Source organism: Ciconia boyciana, chromosome 6 (assembly GCF_034638445.1).
Source record: "Ciconia boyciana chromosome 6, ASM3463844v1, whole genome shotgun sequence".
NCBI lineage: Eukaryota > Metazoa > Chordata > Aves > Ciconiiformes > Ciconiidae > Ciconia > Ciconia boyciana.
The window spans coordinates 16,684,052-16,698,211 of record NC_132939.1 but is presented as its reverse complement, the minus strand read 5'-3'; the positions used below and the strand labels follow the sequence as shown (position 1 = coordinate 16,698,211).

Genomic DNA, 14,160 nt, shown 5'->3' with positions numbered 1-14,160 from the left:
ATATTTATTATGCCATTAATGTTCCATTGAGCAGTTTGTAATTCAAGGTGACCAAAAACTTTCTGGTTTCCTCTCTCTTGTCCTGATGGGACAGGATGAAAAAAAAAAATAAATCCTTTAGTTAGATGTGGTGAGTCTCCATACAAACATGCAAGTTGTTGTACTAATTGCTAGTGCTAGTAACAAAAAGCTTACCACAGTCATCTTATTAACATAAGGGCATGTTATATTCCCTTTTCATTAAACTGGGAAGTTTTCCCACTCTAAGTAGGCTTATTCTGCAGGTTCCACATATTAACTGTGCAAAAGAATGCCTTTTCTTAGGTGCAGCTGGTTTTCTTTCTTTGAATTTTTTCCCTGAGTAATTGTTCTGTGATGTGTCTTTAGTCTTGGTTTGTGATGTCTTTTTCCTGCTTGTTAATATTTACATAAATATTTTTACCTGGAACCTTACGAAAAAAATTTCAATTAACCTCTTGGATGTTCTGATCTGTTGATGTTTAAAAGGGATATGTTGCACATTTACTTTTTGGTACTTTTCTGCAGCACGTGTATGTGCATTTGTGATATAGGTTGGGCTGTCAATATTGTGTATGCATAGTCATGAGAAAATCTGGTGCCTTCTAAGATAAGAATAACGGAACTGCTGTATTAGGTGAGATGTATGTAGCCTACTGGGACATTCCAGTGGCATTTTGTTGTGCTCCATTGCCTTAAAGATTGGCAAGAAAATTGAAATGTTACTGGATTTGCAGGAGAGAAGGATGGCCCTGCTAGCTTTGCAATAATCTGTTTCTGAATTTTGGAAAGTAAAATTATTTTAGAATTATGATTGGGATTGGATTTTGTGAATTTTGGCACTTTTATTCTCATTGTTTGGAGTCCAGAATGGTACTTCATGCTGTTAATACCTGCTGCTTTTCACAAATGACAATGGCATCAGAAACATGATTATATTGCAGGATGGCTTTCTTTTTTATTACATAAATTCACAGGCACAGTCTGTGACAGCCAAATAAAGAGAAGAAAATAGGGAAGAAATCTCTTGTAGTTCAGAAGAGGAGGGGGTTTTAGTGGATTTTTTATTATGCTAGCCATTTATAGAACAAAATTTACATACTGTGCTTCAAGAAAGAGTACTGGGGGGTAATAATAATACATGGATCATGATTTGGGATATAAAAGAGTAGATGTTAAATAAATAATAATGAAGGAAAATAACGATAATAAAAGCAGTGAAATGATGTCAAAGCAAGCAGAAGAGATAGGATGATTAAGAGAGGCAAGTTGTCAGAGACTTGTATTTAAAGGAAAAAGGTGAGGTGTGAACTTTAAAGTAGGAATGAAATGTAATTTGGCTTCTCTGTGTTCCCCAGTCCTACAGATCATGCTGTGAATGATTAAAGTCACTGGGCTTGGTTTGTGATAGTTTTGCTTACTAGGGGGAACTTGAAATACAGGGGTTCCACATCATTTTAGGGGAGGTCCTTAAAATGCAGAGAGATTTCTGTGGGCTCTGTATAAATAATGAGCCATGTATTTACAAAGTGATTTTCAAATGTCTTTGTTATTTTAATCTCTCTTATGTTGTTAACAGTATGGAACAAGATAGAGAACAATTCATTTGGGTTTATTTACATTTTCAAGAGAAACAGAACATTTTTCCCCACTGTAGCAGAATTTCTTAGAACCTAATTAGAAGATGACTTGACAAATCTGCTCCCCAAAACTAACCAAAGCTGTTGTGTTTCTGTGGTCTTTATTCTATATTTTGTATCCTCTCTTTTAGGTGGCCAGTGCTTCTCTTGGGGATGGAATGAACATGGGATGTGTGGTGATGGCACAGAAGCAAATGTTCATGTCCCGAAGCCAGTCAAAGCTCTTGGATACGCAAAACAGATCTTAATTGGATGTGGGGCAGGACACTCCATGGCTCTTTGTCAAATTCCACATTAGTCTTGGCACACCTGAAATCATAGCATCATGGATGTGGATGGACATCTTTGGATTGTGTAGCTCAGAAATGCTACAAAAGGATTACCCATGGTTAATACAATAGTTGGAAAGTGCAGAAGAAGTTTTTTCTAAGACTAAAATGAATGAGTATGCATAGAAAACTATAATATTTTAAAAATTGTTTCATGGGTCCTTTTCACAGCAATTGGTTTTCTTACCCACAGATAGAATGACAAACATTTTGCCTTGATGCAATACCATTGAAGAAAGAATGACTTTCTTGTTCTTCTGAGAAGTCTTTGAGGAAGAAACCAACTGTTTAATCACTTATCATTGGTGTATAAATATAGTCTGAAGAAATGCTCTGAGAAGGTGGAGGCATAGGGCCCCTTCTGGTTTTTTATTATTGTATCTTTACGACGTGATGAGCATGTGTTGCGCCTGCCAACTTCTGCTGGAGTTGTGAGCTCCCAGCGCCTCAGAAAATCCAGTTTGCATCACAGAGAAATGCCAGTGAACATAAATAGATGCATACGTACATTTTAAACAGAAGATTAGGATTTTTTTTTTTTAAAAAAAGAGGACACATAATTTAGAAGGCTGGCAAAAGGGGAAAATGAGGCCCATCTGAACTAGCTGTATCTTGATTAAACTGTGAAAGGAGCAATATTTCTGAGGAATTACCTTCTGTGCCAGACATCTGTTTATTATAGATTTACAGGGATGCAGATCTGCATGAATTATTATTAACTTGCAAACCAAACCTGAAGTTTCTGAAGCTACTGCTTAGGGGAGAAAAACTTCTAAGAGCTCTTGGAAACAATAGAAAAAATCTTGTCAAAGGGCATAAGTCAGTTGTAGCTGTTGAGGACAGTTTGATCTGACATAGTTCTTGTATTTCCAGCTGCCTTTAAATAGGAAGACATCAAAATCTAAACAGAAAGGTTTTACAAGTTCTCCAGCCTAAAAGGCAGACCAGAATGCTCCTGATAATTTCAGGTTAGTTCTGACATCTGTTTCGGACCCCAGCTGAGTTACTGTTCAGGGTATGCCCACAGTACTTGTTCCAGGTGAATGCTTGGCAGAGAACGTAGGCCTACATGTTTTGCTAGGAGAAATTAAAAAGTGTAAATTATCTTCAGATATTATTAGCTGCCTATGTTGAGCAGGATTTTGGAAGCTATTTATAAAACTGTTTTTCACACAAATACAGTGGATGCCATTAAACTGGATGTTTACCACCCACGATAGTTACATTTGCTGTGGTATTTGATGTATTTCGGGTTCTAAATATAGAGAATACTACTGTGTGGTAAATGCACCTTTTAATGAGACCTACTGTTGCTAAACAGTGGTTTAATTTTTAAAGCAGGCTTGCCAGGGAAGAAGCCTTATGGAATTACAAAATACTCAGATAAGGGCTCTTAGGAAATAGGACAGGAAGACTTTCTAATGATGTATCAGCTTACGCATGAGGGGGAAGGAATTAAGGTGGTAATATGGGCTGCGAAGATTTTTCACCCCCCTTGGTTTTACAGCAGTTATAGTTCATGGCCTAATTTTCAAAGGCATTTCCTTTTTCTATTCAGTGGATGAGAAACTTGAACTGACTATGAAGCTGATTATAACAACTGTATTACAGATACTGAAGGAACTTGTAGAAATAATCAGATGGGTCCTTTGCAAAAAGTGCGGAACTGAGACTTCTACTGTAAAGTGGTTGGGTTTTTTTTAATCCATGCGTTGGTTGTGGTGGTTCATGGCAATATACTGTTCCAGGCTGTGACTTCTTGCACTTTTTACTTGTCTAAGTTGCTATTTATTGACTCTCCTCAATGCCACTTTCTAGATACCACAGCTTCTCTATTATATGCACTGAACAGTTTCTCATGCTTTTTTTGGCAGTTCTGTCTGAGGTTTCTACCTTTGTTTTCCTCTAAAATCTGTGTACTGAATAAACATGTTACCTTGTTGCAGTAATCATACCCTCTAAATAATTCTGTTCCGTGATTAATCACAGCTAGTGTCTGTGCCCTATAACATAGAGGTTACTGTACTGAGCGCATTTAGACTGTGTATGCTGTTGCTGCAGTTTGTTTCAGAGGAATCCAACAAATTATGTAACAAATAAATGCGACTTGGTTATTTGAAATGTTCTTTGCTTTTTCACATCTGTAACACGAACACACTTTTGGAAACACAAAGAATGATTTGGGGTGATAAGGAGAAAAGAAAGGAGTACTTTGATTTGTTCCTGGTCCTGATCTTGTGTTTCATATCTGCATCTGATCTTCATCTTTGAAAGGGCGAGAACTGCATTTTCTCTCCTTTGTCCTGCCTATATAGATTGAAAACTTTGGGAAGTAATGACTTGTCTTGAGAGCTCGACGTACTAAATGCTTTGTCGTCGGACTTGTAGATGCTGCTGTAGTATGAAGAGCGGACTTCTAGATGCTGCTGTAGTATGAAGAGTGAATAATAATTCATTGTAGATGGTACATGGGTTGAATGTCAAAAACAAGTTGTTGCTCATTCATTCAGAAATGAATGCCCTGTTTTGTATGTCACAATGCTTTGTTTGCAGAGTAAAACATTGTACAAAATCAGCAATCCTTTCTGCTGTAAGGAAGGGAGCACACAGTGAAAAGCTCCTAATCAAGTGAAGAAACCCCCTTCCTTGCTGGTGTCCGGAGCTTAGTGACTGTTGCCTGTTGATATCCTGTTGGAGAAGGTCAGTCTCTGCAAGGCAAAATGCAGAGCCAGTGTGCTATGCCAATGCTTCTGCAGTGTGTGCAAAGACAGACTTCTTTATGCGAGTCTTCAGTGCTAAACAAAGCAAGCCTTTTATGTAAGCGTTCTGCGTTCACATTCAGATGCAAATAAACCAACAAGGTTTGTTTTATATATATATATATATATATATAAAAACAACACTGGAACAAGGTAAGCAAGTGTCTGTGCAGCTGCTCTCCTCTCCCATTTTCTGAAAATAAGCAAACCTGCCAATGAGCTGACATTCATGAGGGGGAAAAGGTGAACTTAATATCATAGCTTTGCTGGAGAACAAGTTATTGACCTTCAGTCCAGAGAGCTTTCAGGCTCTTGGGTGGAGGGGGAGAAGGAAGCTGTTGTGTGTACTTCTGTTGTTTGAAGTCCTAGGAGATCTGCAGTTGTTACTCATGCAACCTCCATGTGCACCTGTGCAAGACATTGCTATTCCATTTTAAAGAATGTTGGTAGGAAGATGTATGTGTTTTCAGAAGTTTCTGTCTCTTGGAGGATTTGTTTAGGCTGCTTGGCAGTTACTGATATTATTTGACTTCGTGTAGCATTCCTGAGTGACTTCATGCTTTTCTGCTTAGAATGCTGGACCCTGTATTTGAAGTGTGTTTATCTGAAAGAAAAATTCAGTCCTGCCTTTCTTCCTGTTTGCCCAGTTACCACTTCTTACATGACACTGGCTTCCCTCCCCTATCTGCATGTTGTCAGTCCTGTTGGTGACTAACTAGTTCTTGCCATCTGCAACCGCCATGAAAGTCACCTCTGCATGAGTGACAGGAGGTTTTGCTTGGCTACATTGGCTGAGCACAGAGTAATTGAGGGGAAGGGGAAGAATGTGATTTGATTTTGCTTTATATGACATTTTTTGAGTCATAAGACTTAAAGATGAGGATGGAAAACAGATGAAGGAGATCAGTTTGAACGTACAGGAGAAAGGTGACCATGGAAAAACATTTAAATGAATGGCAGTAGAGAGCCTGATGTAGTCAGCTAAAACATAGGGGAAAAGGAGGGTGGAGGGGGAAGATGTATTCAAGATAGAGGTCCTGAAGACTGAATTATCACACGGGGATAGCAGCATTCCAGCCTGCTGGTATGGTGGGAGTGAGATGAGGGACACGCTATTCTATTTCTTGGATGTTATTGTTCCCCCTCTCCCACTGTTTATTAATAACATGAATTATTGACCTGCAATGGGTTTTCTTTCTCATTTATAGCATATCTTGAAATTTCCAGTTCTCTTCAGCTGGAACAGCAACATCTGTCCCCACCTTCCAGTCTCAGAAATCTTTAGATCAGGCCTGTGACCTAGTCCAGCACTCAATCAAATACTATTTTTTCCATTGAATTCCATGAACTCTGGATCTGATTTAAACAAGACTTAAGTAATTTTGGGACTTCCACTTCCTTTTCCCCTGTATTAGAAATCAAGATGACAGACCTTTGTCACTGAAATTGTGAAGTTATGTTTTCACCAAAAAGTCCCCTGTGTTCTCTTAGCAATTTTGATATTTTTACAGCATATGACAAGTCTTGTGCTTTTTCTTTTAGCTAGATATTTTCTTAAAAAAGGCTCCAGAATTTTTCATCGCTATTTGAGTCGTGCTTGTGGTATTTACTACCAGCTTATAGTTCAGCGCAGCTGAAAATTCTGTAAAGGGAGGAAGAAAATACTGAAGTGGAAAACCTAAGTCTTGCTTCCCTGGGAATGGATGCAGCCTGTGGCAGAGAATCATCTTGTGTGGTTTTGATTGCACTTAAAAATGTGCACAGTAGAAAAGTGGAGCTTACACTGAATTTGCTGAAAACTCTAGCTGACACAAAAATAATTGGATGTTTGAACTTTTGGCATATCAATATCTTGATTTATGTGCAAAAAAGAGGTATTACATGCTTTGTTCTTTTCTTTTAGCTTTTGTGCTATTCTTAATTCCTGATAAATGTTGGTCTTAGATGTTTTGCTCCATGTTAGAAAGAATGATTTAATAGCCTTGAATTAAAATGCTTCGGTTGTATGGAAGAAATGGCCTTCTGTTGGATGAATGTCGCAAAAAATAACTGTAAAGGGAGGTGTTTCCATATGTGCCTTTGAAGTTAATTTGGAGAAACTGCATGTGTAAAGCCATTGTAAAGCCATTTTGTAACCCATTTAGAGGTCGAAGGGACTGAAGTAAGGTACGCTCTTCAGCTGTTTGTGCATTTCATTTAGATTCATCTGTCAGTTGTCTCTGTATTCACCTGTTTTTAATGCAGAGGCAGTTTTTACTCATCAATGCCTCTGTAGAACATGGAAAGAGTATGTGACTGAAAATACTCAGCAATGAAAATGGTCTCTGTATTTGAATCATGACCTGGATGAACCACGTGTTACCTTGTGGGAGAGTGAGGAAGCGTAAATTTAGAGTACTGGGAGAACACGTTTTTCAGCTTGATTAGAAACAAGAGCAACAAAGTCATTATTCCTGAATAAAAGCTGGCTTGTGGGGATGAGAAAATTCAGAGATGACATTTATTTTGCAAAACTTCCTCATTTTTATTTTGTGACAAGTTGGATTTTGATTCACTTTCAGATGAGCCTTTGCAGGTTGGGAGAGGGTCAAGTCTAAGTCTAATTCCTGTGTTGGCTAGCCTCTCAATTCATTTTCATCTTTCTCATCTATTTCCAGGTTGCTTTGCCTATGGACCACCTTGTTATTCAGATACAGTGCAATCTTGGGGGGAGTTCTGTCTGCAGGGCTTGGGATCAAGACTGTGTCAGTGGAAATTGCAGAGTTTCAGTACAATATGATTCCAGTACTCCCTCATAATCATAATCTTTTAAGTGTATATGAACACTTTGCTATAAGACTGCATTTTTACATTTTTTTATATTTAGAAGTGGGGCCAAGAACTGGGAGATTTTTAATGTTCTGACATTATTTTAGTTTTTTGCTGCAAATGTCAAACGAGTTTAGCCTTTGTTTTGTTTTTAGTGATTTGAATGCATGAAGGCATGTGGTACCTAAATTAGGGCAGCAGAGGAGTTGCCAATCAGTAATGAAGATGCTCTGTCATTTTAACTGTGTGGGTGCTTAATAATTTTCCATAATAATCCTCTGCTTTAAAGTACAAAAGAAAAGGGATTCCTATAGGGCCATTGTGCTCTTTTGCAGACAAGGAAACATGGCACCTCTTAAATAACGGAGAGATGCTTCTCTCCTCTGATGCCTTAATTCTGAGTAGATAGATGATAGTAACTATTCCTACTTAAATACTGCTTTTTCTCTTTTGACCTCAGAACACTTTAAAAAGGGGATTAATGTCACACAGAAGCTGAGGCACAAAAAGTTTGAACCTCAACCAAGGTAACCCAGCATGTCCACAGTGGAGCCAAGAATAAAATTCCCGTCTCCCAAGTCCCAGGCCAAGGCTCAACCTTCTAGGCTAGTGGTCCTTGATGGTTTTTTTAGGTAAGCCTCACTGCTACTACTTCCCTCTCTCCTTGCTCTTCTTTCTCCCTCACCACTGATGGCTGTTTCCTCATATGCTCCCCTCCCTCCTGCTTGCATAACCCATTTTCCAGACCCATCCTGTGTCCTTCTCATTTCCCACCTCTTGTGCTACTGCCATCTCTTCTCCAGTCACCCATTTGCACTGACACCACCACTGCAAAGCATGGCTCCTACTGAGCTTATTTGCTTGGGCTCAAGCCATGTGTCTCCTTTTAGTTCTGGTATGACTCACTGTCAGCAGCCTCTGCATAGGCTGTGTTGTCCCTGCTAAGCCCTTTGGGTCCAGAAGCTGTGCAGGTACCTTAGAATGATATCTGAACTAATATAATGCAATACCTTGCCTTTTGCTGACTAAGGAATCTCTAACCTATGCTCCATGGGTAATAGAGAAACCAATGGAAGCCTTGGAGCACGTGCTCTTAATATTTGGTACCTGGAGATGTTTGGACCTATGTACTTGCATAAAGTTTTTTAAATGCTCAGGTGAATGCTGAGGGTTGAAAACCTGGCTTTGTCAGCCTGAACCAGGGAATATGTCTTTCCATGGGGGCAGATGAATGTGCTTAGTTTTAAAGCATTTGCTTTGTCAGGTAAGGAAAGAAAGTCGAGAGATGCAATTCTGGATCCATTTTCTAACTTGAAGTTCAATTTGAATTCAAATATTGTTCTTGATTGCAAATAAGCATTTGTATTCCCCTAAGAGAGAAATGTTGCACTTACAGTCCTAGATGAATGCAGATGCTTCAGGACTTCTGAACAGAAAAGTATTTTACATCCAAACACAAATAAGTGAGTGACTTAATAATAACCTGCATAATTTAAGCACGTTTTCATGAAGTGAAGTTAGTTTGTGGGTGAGCTCAGACAAAGTTGCTTCCAGGATTATATGGAAAGCAGAGAGGTAGGCTGCCTTGTTTTGAAACTGTGAAAAGGATATGCAAAGTGGCAGGGTAATAACTGCACTTGGTTTTTTTTAGGGTATCTTTTTTGTAAGCAGCTCTCTACTCAGTTCCTTTCTGAATGCCCTTGCCTTAACCCTGCTTGCTCTCTTCTATATTTCAGTCTGCTCATTTGTCCTCGCAGCCATTTGTTTCAGTGATGTATTTTCTTTTTGGCCCTGAAACTTTAAAGGAGAGAGAAGGCAATTTATGTGAAAAATCACTTTATCCAGATTAATGACTGCTGCACTTGACTGTTATCACAGTGGTATTAGCAAGATTTTTTTGTTGGAGTGAGAGAACAGAAACCACTTCTCAGCTCCTTGCTGTCTGAAATTGTAGTTGTGGAGACACGTCCGGTTGGTCCAGAAAAAATGGGTACCTTGATGCAGTCAGAGGAAAAGCTATAAGTGTAGAAGGTGTGGTTGAGGTGTGCTTTTAATGTTAGCAAGTAATAAGCCACTAATTGCCAGTGGGTTCAGATGAAGGACCAGCATTGGGTCCTATAGCTGGGGGTCCATTGCGGAAAGCTGAGTTTGCAGAGGTAGAAACCTGGATGCTCATTTCCAGCAGGAAACAGGCAGAGTGTAACTGAACTACAGAACGTGCTTCTGCTCTTACTTACGATGGTGTGAAGTCATGAATTGAAGTCAGTGGCATGATTGCAAGCCTGAGGTCAGAATCTAGCCATGTGTATAGTTTTAATGCTTTAGTCAAGATATATACCTCCTGCGGTGGGAGTGGGCAGGCTGGAAGGTATTAATGTTTCAGTCATAATACCCCAGGAAAAGCTCCTTAAATGTAAGGCAGCTGGGATGATGTGGTAAATTTCTCTTAGGATTCAGAGTCAGGATTTGGTGCGACAGCTCCTGAAATTTTCCAGTTGTCTCCCTCTTTCCCTGCGTTGTCAGAGCTGCCACTGTTGTGCAAGGGGAACTCTGGGGTCAGATGGACCTTAAGCTTTAGAGCATTTCCTGAAGGACGGTAGATGGGAAGCGCTGTTCTGTTTCTGAAGGGTTTATAGAAGTCACCCAAAAGACACGATTACCTCAAATCAGAATCAGCTGAGAGGAGTACCTAAATGAAAATGGGACTGGTAGATGTTTAAAAGTAGCACAGAATGACAGTTGCCTTAGGGCATGTGTACCCAACCTGTTAGCTAAGGCTCATATATATGCAAAGTGCAGTGGAAGGGGAAGACCTATGTGGGATTTACAGGGCTGAATTGTTAGTATTCCTTATGGTAATGGAGAATGTGAGCAGCCTTCACACTGGGCCCTTGAGTTAGTGTTAAATAAAAAATGGGGCAGATAAATCTATTTCTGGATTTTTAATACGTTATAAGAGGAAAACTTGTTCATTAAGCAACTTTTGGATCCTGGGTTAACCTGGATCTTACCTCTGGAGGTAAGAAATTGCCCATTTATCAGCTGAGAATAACAGCACAGAAACAGTGGGAGAACAGTAGTTCTTGGGAGAAAGGATAGTCAACTGAAGTAGAAATCAAGTACATAATGCTACATCAAGGACTACAAAGGAGTTTTCTAATTACATATGAATTCAGATTATCAGCCTTTCTTCTATTCCTAAAACACAGCTTGAGGTCTTCCATGGTTTTCCTTTTGGAGTAGAGTTTTGTGAAGACAAGGTCCAGCTGCAGTTGTTTTTTTGTTTATAATTTAGCACTTACCAGAGCTATGAGTGTTTCTTCTGTTTTTTGGGGGTTTAATCTCTACTTCCTCCAGACCATAGGGATACTCTTCCTTTACATTTCCATCCTCATCCGCAGTCACAGATGCCGTTGCTTGCCTAGAAGGTTGCCAGCTCCTTTGAAGTTCCTCATGTGAGGATAAAGGTGTATCCTTCCTTATAGAAGTGCTTTACCAAAAATGCTCAAGCAACTAGAATGCTGTTGACACATAGTCCATTGTTGTCATTTGTAGCATCTAAAATGAAATTTAATCCTGTTGCATTTCTCAGTTCTTACTGCTGCATGTTTTGTGTGGCAAATAAACCGCGACTCAGACACCTGGATTTCTTTCAGAGTTTCGTATCAAGTGGAGTGCTGTGGCTCAGTGAAGAACAAGTGAAGGACGGGGCCCAGAGAAGTAAGAAAAACTGAATTCATTTAATCAGCTAAAAAGACAAACTTTTATTATTGTTGGGGAGGGAAAAAAGGAAGATATCTATATAATTATAGGGTTTTTAAATCTTCCCTCGTAAAATTACTAATAGTATGAATTCTTCAGATATCGGTTGTATCAAGTGTTTGCAGGCTTCATTTATTATCTACTAACCAAAATTAGCATTGTAGAACCAAAGCAATACCAAGCTTTTCTCCTACGTTTCTGTTGAGAACACTGTATTTATTCAAGGTTTTAGAAGCAAGTCTTTGGAAACCCCTGATCGCTTCAGAAAAGGATTCCCCTTTACACTATACAGCAGGCACTGAAACCATGATACAAAATTTATTTCATGCTAGAATTGTTTTGCATAACATTGTGCATGCATTTTACTCAGTACTAAATTGCATACAATGCTGTTGTCTTGTTTCTTAAACTTTGAGACCATTTATACTTGAGTATTTTCCTGATTTTGTACTATAAGTCCCAGTTTTAAAATAACACCTCTTTTGTTTAAAATTCATACTGATTACTTAATATGAACAATTTATGAAGGGTCTTTACGTTGGATCTATACATCAATAAAATACAACATAAGCAGAGCTGGAAAATTAAATCTAGACCAGCTGTTACTGTCAGGTTCGAAGGAAGGTCCCATGTGTCACAAGCATGCCAACAAAAACAGACAGGAAAAAGTTTTTCTTATTTTTATACACTTCTAGTTGGATTAAAAGTTCTTGATTTCCATGTCGGTGTGATGAACTGTGAAGGCGTGGTCAATATGACCGATGACTGCCTGATTGCACTTTTTAAAACCATTACTCTGTATCTTGTATACAAAAAGAAGCGATCCATAGCAAAGAAATGTACAGTTTTATAATGTTTTACATTTTGGCTACAACAATGTAAAAGTAAAGAGCTTTGAAAGAAAATATATAACTTTGCTTTTTTCTCTCCTTAATCATACATTTGCAGTGTTTCTTGGTTTTTTGTTTTTGTTTTTTTTTTTTGTTGTTCGTGTTTTGTTGTTTTTTTTTTTTTTAATTTTTGTCTTCATGCAATTCATGCTATGGAACAAAAAAATAGATTTAAAAAAAAAAATCTTCTACAGTTTTGTTACATTTTGGCCGTAGAAAAAGCCTGCATCTCTAGTACAACTCCAAAACCACGAAGAACCATCCATAAAACCTGCATGGAGCGAGTTAACTTTGTCCAAATGAGAAGGTCTTCTATGCCTGCACAGTTCCACACAGATGTTTATTAGCCATCAATGTCCATCTCCATCTCGCCTTGTCAGGTCACTCTGACTGCCTCTGTTGGCATATATTTAGCAATGACTGGACTTTCTTTGCAAAGATCTGCATGTAAAGAATACAATCAGTACTTGAGCTTCTTTCCTGCGCTTTTCACATCAAGCTCGGCATCTTAGTTTTAAAGGAAGGAGGAAAAGGTGAAATAGCTACATGCAGAGGCAGCCATATTCTTCTTCAACAGGATTTTTTTTTTCCATGCAGTCAGCCAGACTGAGACCTCTCTACAGTGTGTCTGAGTATTGCTTTCAGCTTAAAATAGGCACCCATGCAAAGTTTCATCCTACTGTGCTTGTTTGCTCAAACTCCTGCAGGGTTCCTATGGCTCAAAAATATCCTGAGAAAAGCAAAATCTTCCATCGTTGGCATGTTTCAGCATCGACTAAATGCCTAACCCATTCCATACAGAGCCAGTAGATCCGCCATTAGCCAAAATAAGCATATACTAGCAGGATGCACCAGGAAGGAAACTATCTGGTGCATCTACCCTTCATCCTATGTACTGATACCATGCAGCACATATGGCCCACCAGTACTACGTAAATGCCTGCCTATCGTCATCTGAGTGCTATTTAGGAGTGTTGTCACCTAGCATCGGTAGTAACACCATTCCCAGCAGGTGCTACTGTGAGACATTGCATCTTCAGACTTAGTCACCTGGATTATATGCAACATAGCATAGGCTAATTGAAAATAAAGCTTTTTAGACCATTCTCTGCTACTGATCCATGCTACAAAATAGATGGGATGGGAGACCAAGAACGTCTCACTGGACTAGGAGAGCTGTAGGGCGCAGACACTGAGGATAATCCTATCGCTTTTCCACTTATGCCAGCTATGCTGTTAAGGCTCCGTGACATTTCGTAACCTTCATTTAAAAGAAAAATGCAAAGTACAGCATTGGATCAATGACAGAATGGACTAAGAATGAGGTCAACATTGTAGCCAGTTCAATAGCATCTGCATGCACGAACATGCTGAGAGTAGTATCGCTTGCAACATGACTCAGAAGGCCTTTGAAGTACAAAACAAGTTTAAAAAATATATCTATACTAAGAAAAAAAAAAAATCATCATTTCTCAAGGATGGTCAGGCTATGTAATTGATCCTACAGGCAGCAACATGGTTGTACCCTAAAAAAAAAAAAGAGTCAGTGGGAGGGATTTTCTATGTCTCCATCATACACTCACGCGTACCTCTCCCTTCCGCTTCATGCATTTTGACCTCAGGTGAAATTAAGGTTTCTGGTATCTTTGGGGGCAGGAGGGGGAAAAGGCAGGAAAATCCATAGAATTTATTGTGTTGCTATAGAGATACTACTCCTTTGTTCTCAGCATTTAAAAAAAAAAAAAAAAGGAGAGAAAACAAAATTGCATGCGTTCAGTTTCCCTCCCTCCCTCCCCCCCTTCTTTTTCAGACATGCACATAAACAGCTCAGCAAGTGTACAGAGAGTTGCACAAACTATGGATGAAATTCTGTTGGAACAACAATTAAGATGCTCTCAACGTGTTTCAAACAGGCCAACAATATGCTGACATATATTACTCTTTAGCCAACCAG

The 14,160-nt window shown here is 39.0% G+C and overlaps 2 protein-coding genes across 7 annotated transcripts in view; one reads left to right on the top strand and one right to left on the bottom strand.

The window, feature by feature from the left end:
• The window catches only part of SERGEF (secretion regulating guanine nucleotide exchange factor), a 161,957-nt gene extending 157,840 nt beyond the window's left edge, over window positions 1-4,117 (top strand). The window contains 2 exon segments of the mRNA XM_072864383.1: window positions 1,790-1,939; window positions 1,942-4,117. Coding sequence (XP_072720484.1) covers window positions 1,790-1,939; window positions 1,942-1,979 — 188 coding nt within the window. The 3' untranslated portion in view covers window positions 1,980-4,117.
• The window catches only part of KCNC1 (potassium voltage-gated channel subfamily C member 1), a 131,220-nt gene that overhangs the window by 4,720 nt on the left and 112,340 nt on the right, over window positions 1-14,160 (bottom strand). For 4 of the 6 annotated variants that reach the window (XM_072864380.1, XM_072864377.1, XM_072864381.1 and 1 more), the window contains one exon: window positions 13,161-13,467. The exons of 1 other annotated variant lie outside the window; for it this stretch is intronic. In XM_072864380.1, coding sequence (XP_072720481.1) covers window positions 13,331-13,467 — 137 coding nt within the window. In that variant the 3' untranslated portion in view covers window positions 13,161-13,330. Of the gene's footprint in view, window positions 1-12,582; window positions 12,648-13,160; window positions 13,468-14,160 lie in introns of those variants that run through there. One more of the 6 variants, XM_072864379.1, reaches the window with a different exon arrangement.